The sequence below is a fragment of the Thecamonas trahens genome (assembly GCF_000142905.1).
Source record: "Thecamonas trahens ATCC 50062 unplaced genomic scaffold supercont1.19, whole genome shotgun sequence".
NCBI lineage: Eukaryota > Apusomonadida > Apusomonadidae > Thecamonas > Thecamonas trahens.
Window position 1 is genome coordinate 219,278 of NW_013657661.1, and position 24,719 is coordinate 243,996.

The 24,719-nt window shown below is 63.8% G+C and overlaps 11 protein-coding genes across 11 annotated transcripts; 6 read left to right on the top strand and 5 right to left on the bottom strand.

Annotated features, from left to right (window-relative positions):
- Positions 1 to 69: 69 nt before the first annotated feature.
- Positions 70 to 2,789, top strand: AMSG_04879 (helicase twinkle). Its single transcript, XM_013903093.1, has one exon. It carries the CDS (start codon positions 76 to 78, stop codon positions 2,269 to 2,271), a length of 2,196 nt encoding a protein of 731 aa, XP_013758547.1. The 5' UTR covers positions 70 to 75; the 3' UTR covers positions 2,272 to 2,789.
- AMSG_04880 (member Ras oncogene family RAB22A) lies at positions 1,901 to 3,142 on the bottom strand. Its single transcript, XM_013903094.1, has 2 exons — positions 3,006 to 3,142; positions 1,901 to 2,841 (listed from the first exon to the last, which is right to left on the bottom strand). The coding sequence occupies exons 1-2, from the start codon at positions 3,126 to 3,128 to the stop codon at positions 2,323 to 2,325; spliced, it is 642 nt and encodes a 213-aa protein (XP_013758548.1). The 5' UTR covers positions 3,129 to 3,142; the 3' UTR covers positions 1,901 to 2,322.
- Positions 3,143 to 3,254: 112 nt separating this feature from the next.
- On the bottom strand, positions 3,255 to 5,060 carry AMSG_04881 (uncharacterized protein; the record flags this gene model as incomplete). The annotated part of the gene is made up of 2 exons (XM_013903095.1): positions 4,928 to 5,060; positions 3,255 to 4,670 (listed from the first exon to the last, which is right to left on the bottom strand). The coding sequence occupies exons 1-2, from the start codon at positions 5,012 to 5,014 to the stop codon at positions 3,255 to 3,257; spliced, it is 1,503 nt and encodes a 500-aa protein (XP_013758549.1). The 5' UTR covers positions 5,015 to 5,060.
- Positions 5,061 to 5,233: 173 nt separating this feature from the next.
- Positions 5,234 to 6,478, top strand: AMSG_04882 (RNase NGR3). The gene has a single exon (XM_013903096.1). The coding sequence runs from the start codon at positions 5,295 to 5,297 to the stop codon at positions 6,126 to 6,128; it is 834 nt and encodes a 277-aa protein (XP_013758550.1). The 5' UTR covers positions 5,234 to 5,294; the 3' UTR covers positions 6,129 to 6,478.
- Positions 6,479 to 6,777: 299 nt separating this feature from the next.
- AMSG_04883 (uncharacterized protein) lies at positions 6,778 to 8,620 on the top strand. The gene has a single exon (XM_013903097.1). It carries the CDS (start codon positions 6,958 to 6,960, stop codon positions 8,608 to 8,610), a length of 1,653 nt encoding a protein of 550 aa, XP_013758551.1. The 5' UTR covers positions 6,778 to 6,957; the 3' UTR covers positions 8,611 to 8,620.
- Positions 8,621 to 9,180: 560 nt separating this feature from the next.
- AMSG_04884 (uncharacterized protein) lies at positions 9,181 to 10,946 on the bottom strand (the record flags this gene model as incomplete). Its single annotated transcript, XM_013903098.1, has 1 exon — positions 9,181 to 10,946. A coding segment is annotated over one exon (1,367 nt), but the record flags the coding sequence as incomplete, so codon positions are not given.
- Positions 10,947 to 11,131: 185 nt separating this feature from the next.
- On the bottom strand, positions 11,132 to 12,623 carry AMSG_04885 (uncharacterized protein; the record flags this gene model as incomplete). Its single annotated transcript, XM_013903099.1, has 2 exons — positions 11,132 to 11,708; positions 11,767 to 12,623. 2 exons carry the CDS (start codon positions 12,621 to 12,623, stop codon positions 11,132 to 11,134), a joined length of 1,434 nt encoding a protein of 477 aa, XP_013758553.1.
- Positions 12,624 to 13,111: 488 nt separating this feature from the next.
- Positions 13,112 to 19,697, top strand: AMSG_11831 (uncharacterized protein; the record flags this gene model as incomplete). Its single annotated transcript, XM_013903212.1, has 6 exons — positions 13,112 to 14,091; positions 14,124 to 16,015; positions 16,051 to 16,440; positions 16,481 to 18,106; positions 18,497 to 19,616; positions 19,643 to 19,697. The coding sequence occupies 6 exons, from the start codon at positions 13,112 to 13,114 to the stop codon at positions 19,695 to 19,697; spliced, it is 6,063 nt and encodes a 2,020-aa protein (XP_013758666.1).
- Positions 19,698 to 20,795: 1,098 nt separating this feature from the next.
- AMSG_11832 (uncharacterized protein) lies at positions 20,796 to 21,494 on the top strand (the record flags this gene model as incomplete). Its single annotated transcript, XM_013903213.1, has 1 exon — positions 20,796 to 21,494. One exon carries the CDS (start codon positions 20,796 to 20,798, stop codon positions 21,492 to 21,494), a length of 699 nt encoding a protein of 232 aa, XP_013758667.1.
- A 116-nt stretch (positions 21,495 to 21,610) lies between these two features.
- On the top strand, positions 21,611 to 22,573 carry AMSG_04887 (uncharacterized protein). Its single transcript, XM_013903100.1, has one exon. It carries the CDS (start codon positions 21,662 to 21,664, stop codon positions 22,547 to 22,549), a length of 888 nt encoding a protein of 295 aa, XP_013758554.1. The 5' UTR covers positions 21,611 to 21,661; the 3' UTR covers positions 22,550 to 22,573.
- A 6-nt stretch (positions 22,574 to 22,579) lies between these two features.
- AMSG_04888 (intermediate peptidase) lies at positions 22,580 to 24,686 on the bottom strand (the record flags this gene model as incomplete). The annotated part of the gene is made up of 4 exons (XM_013903101.1): positions 22,580 to 23,077; positions 23,107 to 24,089; positions 24,119 to 24,553; positions 24,677 to 24,686. The coding sequence occupies 4 exons, from the start codon at positions 24,684 to 24,686 to the stop codon at positions 22,580 to 22,582; spliced, it is 1,926 nt and encodes a 641-aa protein (XP_013758555.1).
- Positions 24,687 to 24,719: the final 33 nt, after the last annotated feature.

Consider the following 24,719-nt stretch of genomic DNA (forward strand, 5'->3'; position numbering starts at 1 on the left):
GTCGCTGTGGGGCATTTGACTCGTTTGAAGAATCAATCGATGCTGCGACGCGTCGTCGGCGTGGCGGCGCAGAGCATGCAGTTGCGGGCGCGGTGGTGGGCGTGGCGAGCAGGAGAAGGTGTGGCAAGACGTGGAGGCACAGGTGTGGTTGTCAGGGAAGCAGGGGAGGGCGCGGGGCGTGGGCTTGCGGTGATGGCGACGGTCCGCGGGGTGGGCCGGGTCCCGGGATGGGGCTGGCAGTTGGCGAGGGCCAAGAGCTCGTCGGCGGTGCGGCGGCAGCCGCACGTGATCGAGAGCACCGGGAGCGGGAGCAGCAGCGGGAGCAGTAGCAGTGGTGGGCTGGGCGCGATGCCGACGTTTGTCTCGTCGCACTACCGGCTCTCGGACTCTGACGTGACGTCGTACCTCAGCCGCAAGGGTCTGGTATTCCGGGAGACGCCTGGCGAGATCAACGTCAAGGCGTGCCCGTTCTGCAAGGGCAACGTGGGGCGGGTGGACAACCAGTGGAAGCTATACTTTAAGCGGTCGGACGGGGCGTGCTTCTGTCATCGGTGCGGGTTCAAGGGCTCGTGGTTCGACTTTAAGGCCAAGATGGGCGACGTGCGCCCGGCGGAGCAGGCGAGGCCCGGGCCGACGTCGACGCTGGACGCGTCTGCAAGCTTGAGTGGAGGAGGAGGAGCGAGCGAGGCGGCCAAGAGCAAGAAGGCTGGAGTGGGCGCGGCGGCGGCGCGTGCGGCGGCGCGCGGACTCGATCTCCGTGCGCTACAGCAGTACCCGCGTTCGCTGGGCAAGTCGCCGCGGGCGCTCAAGTACCTGACTGAGGAGCGCGGGTTGAGTGTGGAGACGCTGCAAAAGTACTCGGTCGGCGTTGCGACGTATGGGTTTCCCAAGGATCCGAGCGCCGGCGACGGTGGCGGGTGGCAGGACCACGAGTGTGTTACATTTCCGTGGGTGGCGCCGAGCGGGCGCGACGGCGCGCTTGCGGCGACGCGGATCAAGGTGCGGGCGCTGAGTGCCAAGCACTTGCAGCGGCTGGATCCCAAGGGCGGCGGCTGGTCGCTGTTTGGGTGGCAGACGGTGCCGGACGAGGCGCGCGAACTTGTCGTGACCGAGGGCGAGTATGATGCGATGGCAGTTTGGCAGGCGACGGGGCGGCCTGCGGTGTCACTGCCAAACGGGGCGCGGTCGCTGCCTGTGGAGGTACTTCCGATGCTGGAGCGGTTTGAGCGGATTGTGCTGTGGATGGACGACGACATGGCGGGTATGGAGGGTGCAGAGAAGCTTGCGCGCAAGCTGGGTGTGGAGCGGACGTACCTGGTGCGGCCGTCGGGCTGTCCAGCAGTTGTGGAGGCTGTGGCCGCGAGCGGCGGCAAGCTGCCGAAGGACGCCAATGACGCGCTGCGGGCTGGGCTTGACATGGACGCGCTTGTTGTCTCTGCAGCGCGAATGCCGCACAAGCAGATTGTGGAGTTTTCGGACTTGCGGTCCGAGATTCTGACGGAGCTCTCGAACCCGGAGCAGGCGTGCGGGGTGCAGTCGAGGACGCTGCCTGCCCTCAACAAGGTTCTCAAGGGCCACCGCAAGGGTGAGCTCACGATTCTGACGGGGCCGACGGGTGCGGGCAAGACCTCGATTCTGTCACAGCTTTCGCTCGACTATGCGGCGCAGGGTGTGCCGACGCTCTGGGGTTCGTTTGAGCTCTCGAACGTGCGCTTGGTGAAGAAGATGATGCAACAACTGGCGTCGCTTCCGCTCGAGCACCACCTCGACCAGTTTGATTACTGGGCTGATGCGTTCGAGGCGCTCCCGATGCACTTTATGAAGTTTTTCGGCTCGTCGGACATCCACGCAGTGCTTGACGCGATGGAGTACGCGGTGTATGTCAACGATGTGGAGCACATTGTGCTGGACAACCTGCAGTTTATGCACTCGGGCCAGGGCAAGGGCTTTGAGCGGTTCGAGCTGCTAGACAAGTCGATCGAGGCGCTCCGCAAGTTTGCCACTGAGCACAACGTCCACATCTCGCTTGTGGTCCATCCGCGCAAGGTCGACGACGACACGCTTCTCAACACCTCGTCAGTGTTTGGGACGGCCAAGGCGACGCAGGAGGCCGACAACGTCATCATCATCCAGCGCGGCAAAAAGTACACGTACCTGGACATTCGCAAGAACCGGTTCGACGGTGATCTCGGCATTGTCCCGTACACCTTTGACAAGTCGACGTGCAAGATCCGTGAGCTCGACGCCGACGCGATGAGCCACTTTTCGTAGCAACAAGCGATGCGAGTACAGCAAAGTGCCACGAGTACTGCTACAGCTAAGTTAGCAGCACTTTTTCTTGTCCGAGCCGGACTTGGCGGCGGAGTCGTCGTCGAGACGGACGGTGCTGGTGGAGGCGGTGGGGGTGGGGGTGGAGGCGGGCGAGCCGTTGGCAGAGGCGGTCATAGCGTCAAAGCCAAAGACGCCAACGCCGATGTGGTTGAAGATGTCCATGACGTTGTCGCCGGTCTTTGCCGAGGCCTCGATGTGCAATGCGTCGATCGAAGTGGCGTACTCGCGGGCGGCGTCAAGGGTGACCTCGCGGGCATCGGGGGCCAGATCGAGCTTGGAGCCGACAAGGACTTTGAAGCAGCCGTCCTTGGCCGACGCCAGGAGATCCATGTATGCATCGAGGGCGTGCAGCGAGTCGGCCTTGGTCACGTCGTAGACCAGGATTGCGGCGCCGGCGCCGCGGCAGTAGAACGCCGACAGCGACTTGTACCGCTCCTGGCCGGCGGTGTCCCACACCCCAAACCGACGCCCATGCCAAGTCTTGAGGGTAAAGGCGGCGCCAATGGTCGACTGCGGGCGGAGGTGCGTGAGCAGGGGGAGGGTGAGTGGCGCGTGTGGGTTGGCCGTCTTGGCCTCCGGGCGAAGGGAGGTGTGGGCAAGGCCGGCGGCGGCTGTGGACGAAAGGAGGCGGGAGCAGAGGGAGATGGAGGAAGAGGGTATGTGGGACGTCGTACCTGCGTCGGCTCAAAGGTGTCGTTGGCGTAGCGCTGGACCAGGGACGTCTTGCCCACACCCGACGCCCCAAGGAACACGATCTTGAGGTCGACGTGTTTGGAGGCAGCAGCGGCGGCGGCCATGGCTCAGCGACGGGTGTTCGGTGTTCAGTGGAGAACGAATGAATTCGGCTGCAAGGGGGGGGGGGGGCGGGCGGGAGAATAGCGTCTGGGATGTTTATGTTGTTGCCATCTACGCCACCCATTCGATCATTCCATCTTGTTGGCCTCGAGAGCAGCCGTCTCTTCATCCTCGTGGATGGCAAAAGCGGCGGCGGTAAAAAGCGAGGTGGCGGTGCGGGGAGAGGGATCGGAGGAGGCCTGGCCCCGAGCAGGCGGCGGCGGAGGCCCGCCTGGCGGCGATGATGAGCGTGCGGCGGCGTCCGAGCGGCGCATGGGCTCGGTGACGCCTGCCAGCGGGATGTTGACCTCTGAGTCTGACGAGACGTCGTCGTTGTCGTCGTCAGCCTGTGTGTAAGCGTAGCGCATGTTGGAGACGGAGGGGCGCCAGATGGCACAGACGACCAGAAGGATGGCAAAGTAGATGAGCTCGTCAAAGGCGGTGAACATCCAGATGTAACGCCACGAGTGCTTCTCGGATGAGCCAAGACCAAAGAGGGCGCGGACGGTGAGGAGGAGAAGCGAGATGCCGAGAGCCACGCCTAGTGCGATAGCAAATGTCTTGTACATGAGCAATTTGACATATTGGCGACGCTTCTCGAGGTGGTGCATGCAGCGGGCGAGGGCGATAAAAGTCCAGTAGAAGAAGAGCGCGTTAGCAAGCGACTGCGGGACGACGACGGCGACGGCAAAGGCAAGCGAGGGGCGGGCCGGGCCGGTGCGCGGAGCGAGGCGCGAGTGCAGGGAGTTGATGGCGTCGACAACGAAAAAGACGGCGCCGAGGCCAAAGACCTTGTACTTATCGGTGCCGAGAGAGGGCTTGACGACGCCGTAGCCCATCGAGACGGCGAGGACGAGCATGCGCGACAGCGTCTCCTTGCACGCGTTGCAGAGAATGCCAAAGACGGCGGTGACAAGGTTCGCGCGCCCGACCTTGTTGTACTCCCACAGGTCAAAGTAGCGGAAGGTGAGCTCAAGCATGCCAAGGAAGATGACCGAGGCGATACAGTGCTGGAGCGCGAGCGACGACGACCAGTTGGCGAGAGTAAAGCCGGCCCAAACAAAGCCCAGCACAATGTATGTGAGGCAGAGAATGCCAAAGAACGGAAGCAGGTGGTACTGTTGCGCCGGGATGTAGCCAAACGAGTTGCGCGAGACAACTTCGCCGGTGAGGATGAGCGGCGGGTCCTGGCCGTCGACCGGGCACTGCGCCACCAGGACGTGCCACCAATCGGTCCGGGCCACGCCGACGTGCAGATACAAGTCGGAGAGCCCAGGCGGGACAAAGGCGACCGACTTGCGCCCTGACTTGCACGGATCGTTCTCTACCGTCGCGTCCATCACGTCGTCGTTTCGGACAAAGATGAGCATGACTGATCCGTTGTTCGGCGACTCGTTGAGAACCTTTCCACGGAGCTCGACGTACGGTATGTCGTCACCCCATGGCGTGTCGTGCAGCGCAAACATGGCCACCTCCTGGACCGGAATCGACATCAGCGGCTCGGTCTACGCTCGTCCGCCCACACCCGAGTGTATGTGCGTCCACGTGAGTACCTGCCGCCACTCGCACCACTCGCTGCACATGACCAGTGGGAGTAGCCCTTCTGCATCAAAGCAGTCTACCGCGGCAGTCTGTGGTGGCTGCGTGCCGTGGCGAGCGTGCTCTTTGTGCAGAAGAGGTGAGGAACATCGGCTGAGAAGGCGGCTTCGCGCGCCCGCGGCGCACAACAGCCTTGCGAAGCAACGCAATGCAGCCTACGTACTTTGGTCTTGAGGTCAACGATTTCCGCGTGTGCGGCCAGGGCCAGGGCGGCCACCACGAGCACAGTCAGCAGTGGGGAGTGCAGCATGCTGTGTGTGTGTGTGCGCGTGCGTGCGCGTGTGGAGGGGGGTGGGAGTGCGGTGGGTGGCAGCTTGGTTTTGGTGGTCGGTTGGCTGGTTCGGCTTGCCACCTTGGCGAGTTGCGGCTGGCTGGCTGGTGTGTATGTCACGCGATGGGGGAAATTGGGTTCTTTGCCCAGGACGGGCGGAGCAGAACGGGGCGAGGCGTGGGTGAGGGTCTAGACAGACCTCTCTCTGCGGGCCTCCCACCCCTTCCCACCTCCTTGTCTCCACACGTTTGCGCAGACGATGCTCAAGGTACTTATCGTTGTTGCCGCTGTGGCGGCGGTGTGGCTCTGCGGCGTTGCAAACGCCGGGAGCGGCTCTGGGGGCGAGCGGGGGATGCTGACGGGCGAGAGTGGACGGCTTGATGGCTCGGACGGGTACGACATGTACGCGTTTGCGCAGTTTTGGACTGGCTCGACGTGCAACCTGCCGACGGGCTCGTCCAAGGATGCGGTGTCGTGCCGGTACGCGCCGGGTCCGCTCCCGTCGCCGGCGTTTGAGGTCCACGGCCTGTGGCCGACGTTTGAGTCGGGCGCAAAGTCGCCGATGTTTTGCAACAAGACGGCGCAGTTCAATGCCAAGGAGCTGACGCCAGTGCGGACGCTCATGGACGTGTTCTGGGCGTCGATGAACGGAGGCCCTTCCGAGCACTTTTGGGAGCACGAGTGGGACAAGCACGGGACGTGCACCCAGCTGCCGGCCGGCAAGCAGGCCGGGGCGCACCCGACCCAGCTCGAGTACTTCTCGACGGTGCTGGGCTTGCGGCTGGAGATGGACATGGGCGCACTCTTTGCGTCGTGCGGCATCACGCCGACGTTCAAGCCGGCATACACCGTGGCCCAGATGGTCGAGTGCCTCGACGAGACTCTCGGCGTCTCGGATGCGCTCATCTCGTGCTCTCACGCCGCCGACGGCGTCCTCCAGCTCAACGAGGTCTGGCTCTCAATGGATCTGGACCTTGAGCTGATCGACACGCCACCGTCGTACCACACCATCTACTACCCGACCATGGGCTGCAAGCTCAACGACGTTGTCGCGCTCCCGCCGTTTACCGACCCGCTACGTGCGTCGTCGTAGGCGGCCTGCGCTGTGGCGGCTATCGTCTTTTGCGGGTGTTGCGCAGCAGTGCGTGGCGGTCGTAGAAAGGTGTCCTCCTTCGGCCGGCGTGTGACTTGCCGATGTCCCCCCTTCCTTCTTCTCCCTTCCCCCTCCTCCCTCCCCCCCCCTGGGTTGTGCGGCTTCCCCCTTCCCCCTCTTCCCCTCCCTCCCCGCTCTCACATGTAGCCTGTAGCGAGGATAGCGATGATTAGTTGCGACAGCACTACCGTGTGCGTCTGTGCCGTCGTGGTCAACGTGTTGTTTTTGTCGTGGGACCATTGCGTGTACTGCGTGTGATTGAGTGATTGATTGAAGTCGCTGCCGTTGCCGTTGCTGTTGCTCATGTCGGCTGTGCGAGTTGTTCCTTGTCTTGTTTGGGTTGGATCCGATCGCGGTCAGTAAGGCCATGATGGCTCGAGTCGCAGGCCCTTTAGCTGAGGGTGGCAGTGGGAGGGAAGGAAAAGTGCGGCCAATTATTGTGGAGCGACGCGTCAGAAGGAGGAGCCGCCGCGAACAATGTCCAACCATGTGACCTGCAGCGCACTGCCAATTACAGCGGTGCGATCCGGCAGCGACGCGACGACAGCGCTCGGTCGGCCGTGGGTACGCAGCGGCCAAAGGCAGTCAGACTCAACTTGCGACAAGCAGCAGACAGGCGTGTTGGGAGCAAGCACAAGTACGCACGTTTGCAAAGCAGGAGCAGACGGTTGGTTGCGCTCAGCAGAATAGAAGCGCAAGGAAGAGACTGGACCAGGAGTGACCGAGGCACTTGTTGGTAGAAGGAAGACCAAGCGTGGGAAGCGAGACTATGTCGTCTGACAACGGGCCTCCACCGTTCATGATGCAGCTGGAGACGCCACCGGGAGGCTCGCTGGGCTCTGCGGGCGTCTCTGGCGGGCGCAGCATGGGGCGCGAGGCGCTGGCCTCGTTTGAGCTCGACGACCTGCCGTTTGCCGACGACAATGACATGTTTGCGCGGCTCAAGTTCTCGGGCGCCTCGCCGTCGCTACAGTCGAACGGGTCCGAGTCGGGCATCGGCGCGGCTGTGGCTGCCGCGGCCATGCGGGCGGCGGCGGTTGACTCGCACGAGTACTCGCACATTCCGACCATGGCGCCCGGCAGCGTGGCACCAGGCCTGCCTACGCTTGCGCCGCAGCTGGTGCCCGAGGCCGAGGACTCGCTCTCGGCCCACATGCAGGATATGGAGCTCAACTCGTCGCGGCCGCCGACGCTGTGGGCGCAGCAGCGGCGTGGCAGCGAGGGTGCGGGCGCGGGCGTAGCAGGCGGGGTGAGCGGGGTGAGCGGGGTGAGCCTGGCGGCTGGCACCGGGGTCTCGCTTGACTCGACGGGTGCGTACCTAGGCATGCTCAGCTCACCGCTCATGCTCCAGTCAATGTCGTACCCGCCGCCGCTGTCAACGGGTTGGACGCCACCGGGCGGGCAACCAGGATCGGGTGGGCTTGTCGCTGGCGACCTAGATCGCATTCCAATGCCGCCGCCGCCGACCGGCCCGCTCGCTGGCATGGGCCAACTCCCAGTTCCGCCTCCAGGCGCGGGAGGGGCGGGAGGGGCGGGAGGGGCGGGAGGCGCGCCGGGCGGCTCTGGTCCGCCTCCGTCGTCGGCGCCGCCGGCGAAAAGTGCTGGAAGTGCCGCGTCGCCGTCGGGCACGTGGCAGCCACAGCTGACGAAGGAGGCCCTGTTCAAGGCCAAGTCGAGCGGGAGTGGCGCCAAGGCCAAGGGCTCGGCGTCGGCAAGCAGCAAGTCGGGCGGCAAGAAGAAGAAGGGCTCGAAGGCCCGCGGAAGCGGCAAGAAGAAGACATCGCAAAAGGCCAACATGGAGTTCCTCGCTCTCCATCCCGACGACGAGCGGCTCCTCCCGCCGCGTAAGACCGACAAGGCTGTCCGCCCGACAGATCCCAAGCTGCTCGGCCTGTGGCGGAAGGAGAACCACAATGAGGTCGAGCGGCGGCGGCGGCTCTTTATCAATCGCCTCCTTCTTCAGCTCCAGCAGGCTATCCCAGTCCTGCGTCCACTCAAGCGCTCGTCCAAGGTTGTGGTCCTTTCGTCGGCGCTCGAGCACATCGAGCGGCAAAAGTCTGACATTGAGGACCTGATGGAGGAGAACGAGGCGCTGCGCGAGCTCGCACTCTCGCTCGGTGCCGCCCCGGACGCACTGCCAGAGCCCGTCGTTCTGGCCTCAAGCGACGACGACCCGACAACACACCCAGTCATCTCCAAGCGCCGCCGCAAGCGCCGTGTCTTTACCATGGAGGGCAATCCTGTTGAGGATAACGTCGCCGACGACGTCTCACCAGACGACGCCGCGGACGAGGAGTCTGGCAGCGATTCGGGGCGTGGCGACGTCGACGATGGCAAGACTGCTGCCCAGCGGCGTGCCGAGCGTGCCCGCAAGCGTGCGCGGGTCAACACCGTGGACGATAATGTGCATAACAAATCCTGAACAGTGTTGCGCCCCGGTAGGTCACTTTTGAGGTTGTAGGTGCTACAGGGAGGGAGGTGTGAGCCGAGCCTGTGCGCGTGGATACTGGAGAGGTAGCGGTGAGCGACGAGGAGCGGTGCTCTTCTCTCTTTCAGCTTGAGGCTTCATCCTTTTTCGGCACCCGAAAACGCAAACGTATATTATAGAGGAAAATCTTATCTGAATGATTAAATATGTTCATTTGATATAATGTTAATTGTATTACATGCAATAAAATAAAAAACAAGATCTGAACCATAGTAACATATAATAATTTACGTGTTTTTATATAAATTTATAGCTGGGCAAGGAGACAACAGTTGAGGCTTGAGTTGTTCGCGGGATCGCCCCGAGCGAAACCGTCGCTGACGTCCCAGGGCAGCTCGTCATTGGCACATAGATGGCATACACCGCCAGCAATGACTATGAACTATCTCCTCATGTGCTACTTGCTATTGAAAAAACCGAGATCGCGAGAAAACATGAAAAATGTGTTTCGCCAGCCAGCGCATGGCGCTGCTCGCCCAGCAACCCACTGGGTACACCCCTGCCTCATGCCTGGTTGTTTGTTCAATCTCAGCCAGCTGCTAGCCACCAGGCATTCTCAACACCCGGATCATCCAGCTCAGTCCAGAAACACATCAAACACAACCTGCAGCAGCTTGACCTTGTGGCCTTCCGACTCGGTCTCATCCAAAACCGAGACCCGGACCTGACACTTGTGGGCTCGCCCCAGCTCGTCGTCATGCAACTGCAGCGGGATCATGACTGAGGCCATGACTGACTGCTGGGCTTTGATGTGGCCGTCGATCTCCGTTGTGTCGCACCCGCAGCCGCCTACGCACTCAACGCGGGCACGGCCCATGTGCTCGAACGAGGTTAAGTACATGAGCGTCAGCTGGCCCTCCTTCCACTTGTCATCACCGACATCACCAGCATCAACCTCAAACACTACGTGGTTGCCAGGCTTCGTTCCGGCAAGCCCGAGCTTGTGGTTTGCGGTCTCATCCACGGCCTCAAAGCCGGACGACTCGACGATCTTTGCCGCCTTGTCGAAGGGATTCTTGCCCACCAGTCCGCTATCCCAGCGAAAGCATGACGACAATGTTGGCCGCATCTCCTCATCAGTGAGAGTGAGTGGCGGTGCAAGCCATGGAGAGGCTGCCGGTGAGTCGGGGAGCCCGTGCGCTTGCCACCGCGAGCGACGATTGTGCTGCTCCATTGCATGGACAAAGAAAAAGATCCACAGGTCGCGAAGCATTGCCGTTCCTCGCTCCGCGTTGGGTGGACCCCGATGTCGTCCGGTTTGAGCATGTCGTGCCAGCCAAAGCCCTCAGTCTGCTGCGCCACAGCGTGGAAGAACGAGTTGCGGACCGAGAGCACAGCCAGGCCGTAGTACTCGGCGATGTCTGCAAACCGATCGTTCGGCACGTACGTCCGCTTCCGCGTCCGCACCGTCTCGGCCGTGTACAGTGGGAGCAAGTTGTCGTAGTTGAATGGCTTGTCCGAGCAGTAGGCGTCAAAGCCCTCGATGACATTTCGGCCGAGGACGCACCACCGGAACATGTTCCACAGAACCACCGGTGCTCCAGGCGATTGCGTTTGCATATGCAGCAGCACGCGCTCGAGATGCTTCTCGTGTTCGATGCGGTTGATGATCGTAGACTCGAGCACGTACATGTCCATGTGGGGCAAGACAATCGACGTGCATCGCGCGTAGACATTAAGGGCTGAGCCGCCGATACCCGAGTTGATGATCTTGTGCTCGGCGTGCGGAAAGACGGCGCCTAGGCTCGCCTCAAACGCCTGAGTAAAGTACCCGTCCGCGGCGTCTTTGCCGCTAACAGCCCCACCGTACTGCGCCAAGTCCGCATCGTCGAGCGGTGACCGACCAGCGTAGGCGCCGACCACCGAGGAGCCCAGCAGCTGGATCTTGATCGGCTTGCCGCTCGCAGCCTTGTCCAGCAGCGCAAGCATCGCAGCCGGATTGCCAGCGTGCGCTACTGCGAGTTCCATCACCTCGCGGTCGAGAACAGGCTCCCATTCGTCAAGTACCGCCTCGATCCGTGCCTCCATGTTTGCCATGCCCGCCTTGGGCCTGCTCGACCCTCCGCCACCAGAGCCATGCATCGAACTGGAGCCCGGGCTCGGAGTGGGAGCTGGACTTAAACCCTCCGCCGGAGCAGGCGCGTGTGTTGGCGCGGGCTGAAACGTGTGCGCAGGCGCGTGGGTGTGCGTCGGAGGGTGCGCTGCCCCCGAGGGTACTGCCGCGTGGACCGCCACCACCCGCGGCGGCTGCATCACCATGTATCCCATGCCAAACATGACACCAGTCAGCACCACAACAGCCGCCCCACGGAGCAACTGTCTGCGCCGTCTGCTCATGCTGCACAAGTGACGAGGAGTGGCTCGAGTACGTACCCGCCACCGCCGTCCAACGCCCAGGCGCGCGAGCACGGCCTCTCAACCTCTCTCGCCCTCGGTCCTTCATTCCCTGCACCGCTCAGGCGGTTGCTCCATCTCTGGCTGCGTCGCGAGGAAGAAAGACATCAAAGACAACTCGTACCAGCTTGACCTTGTGGCCTTCCGACTTGGTTTTGTCCAGGACAGTGACTTGGACCTGGCACTTGTGCGCCCGCCCCAGCTCGTCGGCCTTGAGTACCAGCGGGATGACCTCCGACTCGATGACCGAGTGCTTCGTCTCGATGTGGCCTTCGATCTCGGTCGTCTCACACCCGCAACCACCCAAGCACTCGATGCGGCCGCGGCCCATGTGTTGGTGTGACGTCAGGTACATGAGCGTCAGCTGGCCCTCCCTCCATTCGTCGTCGGCAAAGTCGCCGGCGTCGACCTCAAACACCACATTGTCACCGGGTTCCATTCCCGCCAGTCCGAGCTTGTGTTTTGCCGTCTCGTCCACAAACTCAAAGCCCGAATTGTCGACCATGCGCGGCGCCTGCACATAGGGATTGCCGCCCACCTGGGCGATGTCCCAGTGATAGCATGTGGAGATCTTGCCGCGCATCTCGTTGTCAGTGAGCGTTAGCGGGGTGCAGACCATGCCGACACGACATGTGCGTCTGGGAGCCCATGAGCTCTCCACCGCGAGCGCCGCACGTGTTGCTCCATCGCCTGCACAAGTAAAAGATCCACAGGTCGCGGAGCATCGCCGTTCCTCGCTCCGCGTTGGGATGGACCCCGATGTCGTTCGGCTCGAGCATGTCATCCCACCCAAAGCCATCGGCCTGCTGCGCCACAGCGTGGAAGAATCCGTTGCGGACCGAAATCACAGACGCTCCGTAGTACTCGGCAATGTCTGCAAACCGATCGTTCGGCACGTATGTCCGCTTCGGCGTCCGCACAGTCTCGGCCGTGTACAGTGGGAGCATGTTGTCATAGTTGAACGGCTTGTCCGAGCAAAAGTTGGAGATGCCTTCGATCGAGTTGACGCCGATCGAGCACCAACGAAACATGTGCCACATCACCACATGCGCGTCGGGCGACCGAGTCGCGAACAGCCGCAGCACGGTCTCGAAGCTCTTCTCGTATTTGTAGATGTTGATGATCGTCGGTTCGAGCACGTACATGTCCATTCCTCGTAGCACCGTCGACGAGCATCCCGCATACACTTCCACAGTCGCACTTCCGGTCCCCGAGTTGATGATCCGGTGACCATCATGCGGAAAGGCGACACCAAAGGTCGCTTCAAACGCTTGCTTGAAGTATCCATCTTTCGCCGACCCTGTAGCATCCCATCCCGATACCGCAGCCCCGTACGCCGCCAGGTCGGTCTCGCTCAGCGCCGTCCGTCCCGCAAAGCTGCCTACTACAGACGAGCCAAGCAGCTGGACCTTGATGGGTTCGCCGCTTACAGCCTTGTCCAGCAGCGCAAGCATCTTCGCCGAGCTGCCTGTGTGCGCCATCGCAAGCTCCATCACCTCACGGTCGATGACAGGCTCCCACCCCTCCAGCACCTTTTGAATCCGGGCTGCCATGTCGGCCCCAGCCCCACCAGCCCCTGGCTGCCCCGCCCTCTCGGCGCCGCGCGCACGTCGTGGGGAAGGACTTGGGCGGCTTGGGCGGCCTGGAGAGCCCACCGCAGGCGCCGCATCAACCGCCCCAAGACCGCTGTGTGCCTTGGTCGCCGCCGTGGTCCCTGCGATGAACCCCGTCGCGCCTTCCGCGGCCTCGCCCCCCCACTCACCCCCCTCCGCCGCATGAGCCCAGCAGCCAGCAGCGCCCCCACTACCACAAGCGCGACCAGCAGCACGCGCCGCCTCTCCCGCGGATACCTGCGCGCCATGGCTCGGCTAACTCTTCAGCAGAGTTAAATGGCTCATTCGCCGCTGAGCAGCAGTGGCGCAGCGTCAGCGGCTGGCGTCTGCTGGTGTCTGCTGGCAGCCAGCCAACAAACGAACAAGTTCGCCGCTGACCACTGACTCGCGAGCGAACAACCACCCACAACGGCTCAGACTCCACCATCATGACGCGCGTCGTGGCCATCGCGGCAGCCGCAGCACTGATACTCGGCCTGGTATCTAGCGTCATGGGCTTTGCTGCCTCGCCGGGGCCTTTTCTCCCGCGCATCGACGTTACTCTCCCGCCGCCACCGCCACAGGCCGTCGCCTGGCAGGTGCGGGCTGCGCTCGTGAGCCGCACTGTCGCGGGCTCGTCGCCGCCGCAGGCCCTGGGCCAGCTCTTCCGCACCACCCTCACCGGCGACCTTGACTCGTGGCCGTATGCACCCGAAGATCCCACCCATCTACAGGAGCTCTCGATCTGGGTCAATGCCACCTCTGGCATGCTCGAGATCTGGACTCTCGCCCTTTTGCCTCACGTCATTGTCTACTTTGATCTCGACTCGAACAAGTCGACCGGCTTTGCCTACCACGGCATGCCCATCGGCGCCGACTTTCGCCTCGACATCACCGACGCCGGCGCCACAGCCTCGCTCTTCAACCCGGACTATCTGAGATCAACAGGGACGCCGACCTCAGCCGCCGCCTTTCCGCCCACCGGCGACAGCCTGTTTCCCGTCGCCGTCTCCGAGCTCGCGCCGGGCGTTGTGGCGCTCCACACTGAACTCCCGCTCGCCCTCCTCTATGGCTACATCCCGCCCGCCTCGCCGCGCGCTGCCCTCCCGCTCGCTCTCTACGCGGCAGCTCCGGCCTTTGACCTTGTCGCCACTCTGACCTTTGACACCCTCCCCACCCCGGGCTACGACGTCTCGTCGCCGATGTACATCTCGTTCGGGCCGGGCAGGACTGCCCGCCTGCCTGCCTCGCCGCCACCGCCGTCCCCGCTGCAACTCGGCGTCCCCGAGCTGCAGCTTGTCAACGATGCCAGCTACGCCCTCGTTCTGCTGTGGGAGGACGCCGGTGGCAACCTCGCCCTTTACGACCCGCTCGCCGAGCCGCTGGTGGTTACCCTGCCCCGAGCTCATGTCCGGACAGAAGTCACGCCGTTGGGCCAACTTTGTTTCGCGTCGTTCTGAGCCTCCCGCCGGTCATCCCCGCAGGAGCCTCGCTCATCGTCCTTCGCTCAGACGCCAACTACGTTCTCTCGCCGCACGACCGCAGCCCGGGCAGCGTCGCCGTCATCCTCTCGTCGGCGATGGGCGAGGCCGATGGCGGGCGAACCATCGAGCACCTCGACAATGACCCATTGCTCGCCCCCATCACGCCGTACTACTACACCGCGTACATTGTGACCGCGTCCGGCGACTACGTCGCCTCCAACTACGTCGCCCGCGACCGGTCCATCGGCTCGATCGTCCGCGGCCCCATCCCGGGCATATCGCCAGACTCGGACTACCTCGTCTTCTTCTCAGCCTGGACCGAAGACAACATTCGGACCGCGGAAAAGTACGACCTCGTCATCTGCCACCCAGGTGGTGGCTCGGCGCTCATCACCGCCGCCCAGGTCCGCGACATCCGTGACGGGCCCGACAACATCCTCGGCAACGCCGACGACACCATTGTCATCGGCTACATCTCGGTCGGGGAAGATTACGGCGAGCGCGGCGATGGATCCGGGATCAACAACCCGCGCAACACCTCGCTCCGCGCCGGCCTTAACACCGGCACCGGCCCGCTCACCTACGACTACACCACCGGTGAAGCGGTGTACACCAACAATGGCTATCCCTCGTTCTACGTCGACATGGTCGGCTCGTACTCGGATGCCGGCGGCTCGTTCATCGACTTTATCCCCGATGGCAAGCCCGACCAGAACACCGAGTGGGGCGGGCTGTACGTCAATCCAGGCGATCCGCTATGGTTCACCTTTCTCAAGGAGGCCTCGTACGTCTCGGTCGGCACCGCCGGACTCGACTACATCCTTGCCGAGCTCGGCATGGACGGCCTCTTCCTCGACACGCTCGGCGTCACTGCCCCATGGTCGTTCTGGCAGCCACCGTCCACAACGTCCGACTACTACTGGCTCCGCCACGGCGGCCTCGATCTCATTGCCCGCCTCGCCTACGAGTACCCGGACGCGGTGCTCATCGGTAACCGCCCGCTCCACTTTGCCTTTCCCGAGTTTGCCGGCTCGCGCTACGACGACTTTCGTTCGTACCTCAACGGCGTCTACTGGGAGTCGTGGGCCGCCGACATGAACTTTTGGTGGTCCGAGGCCTCGGGCCGCGTCTTCAATGACCAACTCGTTGCTGCCCAGGACAACGCCGATGGCCGTGGTTTTACAACCCTCGTCCTCGACTACTGGGCCGTCATGTTTGCCGCCCGTGAGTCGGGCGAGGCCCAGGGCGCACCCTGGTACGAGACGCCGCTGGAGTACGTCGCTGCCACCGAGTCGCTCGATTTCCCCACCCACATTGCGCCCTCGCGCTCGCTCGCTGAAATCGACGACGTTGTCTACAACATCCACCATCCCGAGGTCTACGGTGGCGCTCCGGACATTGCCGTTGTCTCGATCATCCCCGTCTTTCAGCGCTCGCTTGCCGACGCCGCCTCCGAGCCCATCCCGCACGCCACCCTCGTCAACGTCACCCTTGTCAACCGCGGCACGCCGCCGGCATCTCCGGCCGATCCGTTCAAGGGTACGCTCACTGTAGTCCACAACGGAGTCGAGCACTCACAGCACCAGGTCGCCTTTACCAGCGGCTACTATCTGCCTGGTTCGCGCGTTGTGGTCCAGGTCTCCATCCCACTCAACACCACCGGTGCTGTCATCGGCAACCACGTGTTTGTCGACGTGGTGCTTGATGCCTCGGCACCGGCTGAGCATGCCACCGCCAACAACCACGAAGACGTCCTGCTCGAGTCGTTCTTTTACGTCGTTCCGTCGCACGTGTACAGGCATGATCCGCCGCCAGACTTTGCTGTTGCGGGCCTCGCCATCGATCCGCCCGAGCCGGCCACCGGGAGCCGTTTGATCTCATCATCACCATCGCTAATGTGGGAGGTGGCATCGGGCAGTCGTCGCGTGCCTTTGTCTGGTCGTCGTTTGCTCTCGCGCAGGTAGGCAACATCGAGACGCCGTTCCTCCTTCCGGGCACACAAACATCCGTTGCCTTCACACATCCGCCCATTCCGCGGGCCGGCGAGTTCTCGCTCGCCGTTACCCTTGATGCCGTTCTCGCCGTCCCCGAGGCTGATGAGACCAACAACGAGGCGAGCCTGGCCCAGGTTGTTGTTGTCCAGCCGCCGACCCGCCTGGCACTCCCGGTGCCGGCGCTGACCACGACGGCGTCGGCCGCGACAAGCGTCTCGCATCTGCCGGCCGTTCTCGACTCTAACGCCGTCGACATTGTGGTTTTTCCGCTGCAGCCTCCACCGATCGCTCGCGCTTTTGGTCTCGCTCACGACAGCGTCTGCAGAAGCGCTCGACGCAGCTGACTTCTTCTTGTTTATCAACGCCGATGATGACGTGGCCACTGGGTACCTCAGCGGGTTTGACTTTCTCGTGCTCAACAGAAAGCTCTTCCGCCACGACTCGGCAGCAGGTCCCGGATGGGGCTGGATCAATGTCGACATTGCTCCCCATGACACGTCGGTCGAGCTCACGCTCGCATACCGCGACTCGTCTCGCCGCGCCCTGGATCTGGTGATCTCGACCTCGCTCCTGTTTGATGACCATCCGCTTGTCCTCTACGTCTACGCAACTCTCTCGCCACATACCCTTGCCGGCGATGGAATTCCAGACAGTTCGCCGTCAGATGTGACGAGCGGCGGGCGCGGACTTCCGCTGCGTCTCGGCTCGCCGTCGGCCTCGTCACTTCACAGTGGGTTTTCCGCAGCCCATGTTGCCGCTGTCTCGTCCGATGGCCGCGCCGCGCTGCTGGTCGACACGTCACCCACCAAGGTCTTTCTTCGGTACGACTCGGTCGCCACTGCAGGTGTCCTCCTTAACGTCATGTCAGACCTCGCTGTAGTCCTCGCATCCAGCGGACCAACGCCGGGTGTTGCGGTCTTTGACGGACAAATATGGATCTACGCCGGGGTCAACGGAAGTGATGCGACGACGGCATCGCCACCAGGCATCCGTGCCGCCCTTGGCATCGACCACAGCTGGCCGATGTGGAGAACAGGGCCAGCCGACGCCGTCACCATTGCCCAGTCGTACGCCACGGGCATCCTAGAGCTGGCGCTTGACGCGAGCGCAGTAGCCGATGCCGGCCTGTCGCTCCCGCCGACAGAGGCCGCGCCGCTCCTTGCCAAGATGGTGTTTGAGGCCGGTGCTCGGAACGCCGCGGATGCGGCCTGGCTCCCGGGACAATCAGCGCCTACAGGCAGCTCGGCCTTTGCTGCGATTCCCAACTGCGTTGATGGCCTGCGTGGGCCGGGCGAAGCCGGGCCCGACTGCGGCGGAGGCTGCCGCGCCCAGTGCGAGTACGCACTCGACTGTTTCAACGGCCTCCATGATGCCAGCGAGGAGGCCATCGACTGCGGAGGTATTTGCGGTTGGCCGTGTGTTCCCGCAGCTCCAGGATATCCAGACTGGGATGCTGCACCACGTCCGCCCGCTGCGGTGGCGCGGTACACGTTTGAGCGCACACCCGGCGTCGATGCCGGAGGTGACGTCACCTCGGCCACGCTGTCGCTTGGCAAGCACGCGGCGGTGGTCCGGCTGCGTGCCGATGGGGCCGACGCTGACTATCTGCTGCGACCGACGGCGTACGGAGGAACCGTGATTGTCTTTGTTGGGCTGGTCGGCGTCGACGGCTTCTCCACCGTTGGCGGGCCGGGCTTTGCCGCCACCATGGCCTTTATCAACTCAGAGCCGTTCTTCTACGATGGCTCGGGCACCGAGTGGGCGTGGACACGAGTCGCGGACAGTGAGCAGATCTCGCGGGCGGTCCTCGCCCCGATATCGGCTGGCGTCGACTTTATTATTTCGCGCCGCGATCTCAGCCGTGCTGCGGCTGAGCAAGGCGTCCTTGCCGACGAGCTGGTGGTTCATGTTGCCATCACCACATCGGGCGGCGAAAAGGCCGTTCCTGACGCCACCTCGTTCATGAGTATGAATCTGGCACCGCCACCAGTTGCTGCACCGCCGCCTCCCCCGGCACCTCCGGCACCACCGGCGCCGGTGCCTTCACCGCCGCCACCTCCAGCACCTCCAGCACCTCCAGCACCACCGCCGCTGCCATCGCCGCCGCCGCCGTCGCCGCCACCATCACCACCGCCGCCACCCCCATCGCCGCAGCCGCCACCGCCACCGCCATCGCCACCGCCGCCTCCATCACCACCGCCACCGCCGCCGTCACCACCGCCACCCGCCCCTCCGCTGGAGCAAGAGCTGGGCGTAGTGGTGGACGGTAGCGATGCCGAGTGGTCCGCGTTTTACCATCGCGACGTGGCCGACTCTCTCAGCGACGGCCTCAGCACGTTTTCTTCGGCATGGACAGCAATCGAAGCGCCCGGGCATGACTATGCGCGGCTCCGTTACACGTCGTCGCGGACATCGACGGCGGCTTTGCTCACGACTCACGGCCCGCGTGTGGCTGGCGGCTTTTCCGGAGCGCACGAGAGCATATTCTTTGCGCCTGGGGCGCCAACTGTGCCTTCAGCGGGCTATGAGGTGGTGCCGGGCGTGTATGCGGTGGCACTCATCTACGATGGTGTTGGATATGTGTACGATGGGCTCGACCGGTCGTCCGAGTGGAAGTGGCGTCGGTTGGCTGCCTCGATGTACGCCCACGCGCAGTCGGAGTTCCACACTGAGGTCTCTATTGCGCACCTAGTCTGGTCTGGAGTTATTCCGGCGGCAACGCACATGGAGATTTACGCCGAGCTGCGGTCGGATCGCGGGACGATTGGCAACCTGTATGACGATGTCAAGGACCGTGTGCCTGATGTTGGGCCACTGCCACCGCCATCACCACCGACAAGCCCTCCGCCGACCTCGCCGCCCGATATCGTCACGCCAGTAGTGCGGCTCGGCATCGATGGCAACGCTGGCGACTGGGCGCCGCTCATGTCGGGCAGCCCAGCGCCGCCAGTTCAAGTTGCTGTTGCTCATGACGTGGTTGGCGACCTGCAGCCGGCGCTGGGTCCATCGGCAGCTCGGCACTTTGCGAGCCGTGTCGCTGATCCACGCGACGATCTGCGCGAGGTCCTTGCAGCATCAGACGACTCTGTTGTGGCCGTCTTTGCCTCGACGCACGCGGCGACCGGAACCGTGCCGTCGTCGACATCCAGGTTCCAGATCTTTTTTGCCAGCCGTGGCAGCCCACGGGCAGGATACGCGCTCTCAGACGGCTACGTTGCTCTTGCGCTCATCGACCGTGGCATCGGATACGTTTACTCGGGCGCGAGTGTGTCGAGTGTTTGGTCGTGGATGCCGCTGCAGGACCCGTCGCTGCTGTTTTCGTTTGTCTCGCGCGGCAACGGGCTGGAGGCGTTTATGACTCGACGGGTCTGGTCGCACCTTCTTGTTGCTGGCGATGAGAGCGTCGAGCCTGTTGTCGGTCTCGTTGACGATGCCACTGGCCTGGCTGACTATGCACCAGACCTGAACGGGCTTGGGTATGGTGGGCCGCCGCCACCGGTAGAAGCGTCACCGCCGCCGCCACTTGTTTCCCCGCCGCCGCCGTTGGGCGGTACTGACGAAGCGCCGGGACGCGGCACAGACGCAAGCGATGACGAGTGGCTGCCACACGCCAGCGCGATCAGTGTCGCCGCTCTCGTTCTTGTTCTCCTGGCATGTCTTGCGCTGGCTGGCATGGTATGTTACGCTCGGCGCGGAGCCCGTGCAGACCGTGCGATCCAGAGTGCTGCGACCGCTAGTGTGTCCACAGATGCACGCAAGGACGAGACGCTAATGCGGACACCGACACAGGAAGCACCTAACATTTCCCTGCATCCTGCCTCTAGCAGCGAGAGTGCGGCGGGCGATGGCGGTAGCACGATTGAGGCGAATGGTAAGAGCAACGATGTCGATAACAGTGACGAGTCACTTGCCGACGCGGCGCGGTCAAGCTCGTCGTTCTCGCACTCGTCGGCGTCAAGTGAACGGCCTGAGGTGGCTGTGCCCCTCGGCAGTGGATCTCTTCCATCGATGACCGACTCAGAGCGGCGGAGCGAGCCGACGCGGCAGCCACCAGTCTTGGATGCGACGGCGGACAAAGAGGCCGCCACGGCGGATGGGCCCGCGAGACTGAGGCGCCGTCGCCTGCGGTGGCTCGCTGCATGACCTCCAGTCTCAGCTCGTCGCGGATGGGCTCGGAAGCTCGTCTTGCCGAGCGGCTTTCTGCGCTGCGGTCGATCTCAGCCAAGTTTACGCCGGACATGCTGTGGAGCGCACCGGCTAGCAGCGATAGAGCTCAAGCAGGCAGCGGCGAGCGGTCGCTGGCCGCGCTGCGTCGCGAGCGATTGGGCAGGACTAGCGGGCGGGCGCACACCAGCTCGAGCGCTGCCATGGCGCAGGCGGCGGTGTCCGCTGGTGCGGGCCACAGCGCGAGCAGCAGCATGCAGCGGTCGAACACGACGACCTTTGGGCCGGCCAGAAAGCCCCCGGCTGCAGCTGTGGGCCGGGTCAAGTCGGTTGCTTTCGTCCTGCCGGGCGAGCCGAAACCCGTGCGCCAGTCATCGCCGCTTGCACAGGGAGCCGCGCCGCGAGCAGCTGCTGTGCTGAGCAGACCTGACGGAGCCAAGTTTGGCCGAGCCCAGTCTGTAGCATTTGCCGAGGCCGCCGCTCCCCACAGTATGCGGACGTTCTCGAGCGTGGCAGACGTGGCTAGCGCCAGGGGCACAACGCGTCTTCGCCCGATGCAGTTTGATCCACCTGCGCCTGTAGCCCACCACGGGCTTGGCATCTCCTCGGACAGTGATACGTTTGGAGAGTCGGACGAGACGGAGGCGAACGGCGAAGCAGATTCTGCTGCTGCTGTGGAGTCCGACAGCGAGCTCGCTTTGTCGTCTGCAGACATCAGTGTCTCCAGCGCTGTTGAGCACAATGGTGACGGGTTCGATATCCCCGACGTCCCCGACGTCCGCGACGTCCCCGATGACCCCGACGTCCCTGACGTCTTTGATGATGACTCGCATCTGCCGATCCAGACGGACTCGATGGATGAGGCAATGCCTGAGGTCGGAAACGACAGTCCTAGTGACGACGACAATCCTAGTGACGACGACAATCCTAGTGACGACAACAATCCTAACGGCGACAACAATCCTAACGGCGACAACAATCCTAACGGCGACGATGAGGTGAGTGACGTCGGCGACACTGGCGACGTCGGCGACACTAGCGACGTCGACGACTCTGCGCCCCCTCCTGACTTTGCGATGCTCGAGGAGAACGGTACAACCGACACGCCTGGACTGCCTGCACACCCGATTGACGACGACACGAGCAGCATGAGCGAAGCGAGTAGGGCTGATGCCAAGTCGGCTATATAAAGCCCCTCCCCCCTCCCCCCTCCCTCCTTCGCCAAATGTTCCATTCGCCGAGTAGCTTGTTCCTCTGACCTCACCTGCGCTGCTGTACCACCACAAAACGTTGCACACCACCAGCACCAGCACCACCGCGCACCGACTCCACTCCACCCGTCTGTACCACCCGTAGCATGGACCTTGTCCAGTTTGTCGCCCCGTGGGCTTGGGCGTGCAGCGCAGCGGCGTTCTTCGGCGCCGTCTACCTCGTCTCGCGCATCCGGGTTGTGCCGCGGACGCAGATTCTGGTCGTGGAGCACATGGGCAACGTGACACGGACGCTGAGCAACACCATCGCGTTTCTCTGGCCGTTGGAGCGCGAGCGTGAGTTCTGGTGGTCGTGGGACGGGACGCAACCGTCACGGCGGGTGGCGCTGCCGCTGACGGAGCAGTCGCTGGACCCGCCGTCACTCGAGGTCCGGGCCCGCTCGTACCCGTGCGAGGTCGACATTCTCGTGCGGTACCGCATCACGGACGCTGCACGGGCGGCAGAGACGTCGGACGACCCGCTGCGGGCAACAATGGTGACGATTACCTCGCGGCTCCGCGAGGCCTGCTCTCAGAGGTCGTGGTCCGAGATCGACAAGTCGCGGGCCTCGCTCGCTGCCGAGCTGGTCGAATCGCTCAACACCATCACCGAGGCGCGCTACGGCATCACCATTTCAGAGGTGGTCATCGAGGGCGTGAGCGTCAATAAGGCCGTGGCCAAATCGTTCCAGGCTCAGTTCCAGAAGGATGCCGAGCTTGAGGCCGAGATGCGCAACACGCAGCGCCGCCGCGAGCTCGCGCTGTACGAGGAGGAGACCAAGACCCGACTGCAGGAGGCCGAGCTTGAGCGAGCACGGAGCCGCAACGTCCTCGAGGCCGAGAAGCTCCGTGTGCTCGCTGATGCGGGCGTCGATCTCTCTACATACTTTATGGCGCAGTCGTACGCCAAGCTTGCCGAGGCTGTTGCTGCCGGGCAGGTCCACACGCTGGTGCTGGGAGCCAACGGGCTCCCGCACCTGGCGCCGAACCAGTAACCGTAAACCTTGGTCGAAAAGAGACGGCTGCTACAGCGAGATACCGAGGTCGCCGATCTGTGTCAGCGGATCGCGGCCATTACCATGGATAAAGGCAGCGTTGGCGAGAGCGCGGCCGCGCGCGCGGTCGAGCGGATCGGCATCCATGTCGAGCTTGGCCCACGCGTCGTCGGCGAGGTCCTTGCACAGCGCGTACGAGTAGTAGGCGGCACCGTAGGTGACAAGGTGGGTGAACTGAGCGTGGCGGACCGAGGCGGGATCGCAGACAACGGCCGAGTGCTTGGCGCGAACGTCTGCAGCGAGCGAGGTGGACCAGCCTGGGCCGAGCGTCTCCCCGCTCGCATCAGCGCGAGCGTGGGCGAGGTGGAGGTGGATGTCGAGGAGAGCGAGCGAGACCTGGTCCTGCTCGTTGAGCGCCTGCGACGAGAGCGACTTGGCGACGTGAGCGTCAAAGAGCTCGCGCGGCAGCGGCGCGCCGGTCTGATAGTGCTTGCAGAACTGCGAGAGGACCGGCCACGAGCGGGCGTACTTTCAAAGAACGACGACGGGAACTCGACAAAGTCGAGCGGAACCCTGGTGCCGGCCACGTGATGGAACTGGGTCCGCGCCATCATCGAGTGTAGGCCGTGGCCAAACTCGTGGAAGAGCGTCTGCAGTTCCGAGAGCGAGAGCAGCGACGCGCCGAGATCGTTGTCGACGCCACGGTGGCCAAAGTTGAAGACGAGCGCGACTTCGGGCGCCTGGTACTTGCCAGCCTCCGAGCCCGAGTCGAGGTCAAGGAAGGCTGTGTCCGGCGCGCAAGCATCACGCTTCGGCGGAAGCCACGACGTTGACAGCGAGCGACCCGAGACAACGTTGAGGTGGACAGCGCCGCCGGTTTTGCCCGCCCGCGGCCAAGGGTCGACATACATCGAGCCGACGAGCTCACCGTCGCTTGTGAGAACCTCAAATTTGAGCACGGTAGATGCAACGGTCTCGCCCGCGCGCGGGGTGGCAGCCACCAGCTTGAGGCCAAAGAGCTGCTCAGTGACGTGTGCGACGCCAGCAAGCCCAGCCCGCAGCGACAGGTACGGCGCAATGGGCTGCGAAGCGAGTGACTGGGCACCGAGTTGCTCGCGCCGGACAGCGGCATAGTGCGCGCGGTCAACGCCCGGAATGGTGAGCGGCTGGTCTGACGAGAGCTGATCGGTGACCTCGGACGGGCCCTCGGTCTCGAGCTTGAGCTGGAGGAGCTCAGCAATCTCGGGCTGGACGGTGGTGCTGAGCTTGGCGGAGACGGCTTCCAGCTTGGCCTGCGCCCGCTCGGGATTGCGCAGCATCCGCTCCTCAGCGGTGAACGCGGCATACGAGGGCTTGCCGAGGAGCTTAGCCGTGGCGTGGCGGACAGCAAGGAGCTCCTCGAGAACTGGCACGTTATGATCAAGCGCGGCCTGGTAGGCGGCAAAGGCCTTGGCGCGGGTGGCGGCATCGCGCGAAGTCGAGGCCATGGCGAAGAGGCCTGCGGGGACGGCGAGGCCGACGCGGCAGCGACCACATTGCTCTGGAAGCGCGACGAGAGGTCAAAGCCACGGGAGAGTAGGCCGCGCAGCTGCTGGGCATCGTCGGCTTCGAGCAGCACGCCGTGGCGCTCAAACTCCTCAGTGAAGAGAGAGGCGACGCGGGCCTGCTCGGGCGTGAGCTTGGCCATGGTCTCTGGCGAGCCTGTCACATCCTTGGCCACGCGGTAGAGGCCGCGATGGGTGTTGAGATGGTACAGAAGAGTCATCAGCTTGTTGTTCTCGGCATCGGCCGCCGATGCCACCCGTTGCTCCGGATGAGTCGCCGCCAGCAGCGAGAGCCAGTCCACCGCCAGGCAGAGGGTGTTGGAGATGGAGTCGATGGCAAAGACCGCCTCCACCGGCTCCGCCCGCACCTCGGCCGTGCTTCGCCCTACCAGCGCCTCGATCTGCTCCTGCGCTGACGTCACCGCGTCCTCAGCCAGCCGCTGCAGCGCCTCGGGCGACGCTACCCCGCTCGCCGCCCGCGGCCTCGGCCTCGACCGTCCGACGCCCGCAGCCGCGCCTACAGCGCCTACTGCACCAACCGCCTGCCACCCCTGCCTGCTCACCCGAGCCACCCACTGCGCACTCCGCAACATGCTTGGGTTGTACTGAGCCGAGTGTGCTGCTGC

Bases quoted from the DNA above. Each gene is read 5' to 3' on its own strand.
- AMSG_04880 (XM_013903094.1), bottom strand. From the start codon at position 3,128: ATGGCCGCCGCCGCTGCTGCCTCCAAACACGTCGACCTCAAGATCGTG. The intron at 2,842-3,005 runs GTACGACGTCCC...CTCCGCCCGCAG, and splicing joins ACACCTTTGAGCCGACGCAG to TCGACCATTGGCGCCGCCTT.
- AMSG_04883 (XM_013903097.1), top strand. From the start codon at position 6,958: ATGTCGTCTGACAACGGGCCTCCACCGTTCATGATGCAGCTGGAGACG.
- AMSG_04879 (XM_013903093.1), top strand. From the start codon at position 76: ATGCAGTTGCGGGCGCGGTGGTGGGCGTGGCGAGCAGGAGAAGGTGTG.
- AMSG_04882 (XM_013903096.1), top strand. From the start codon at position 5,295: ATGCTCAAGGTACTTATCGTTGTTGCCGCTGTGGCGGCGGTGTGGCTC.
- AMSG_04887 (XM_013903100.1), top strand. From the start codon at position 21,662: ATGGACCTTGTCCAGTTTGTCGCCCCGTGGGCTTGGGCGTGCAGCGCA.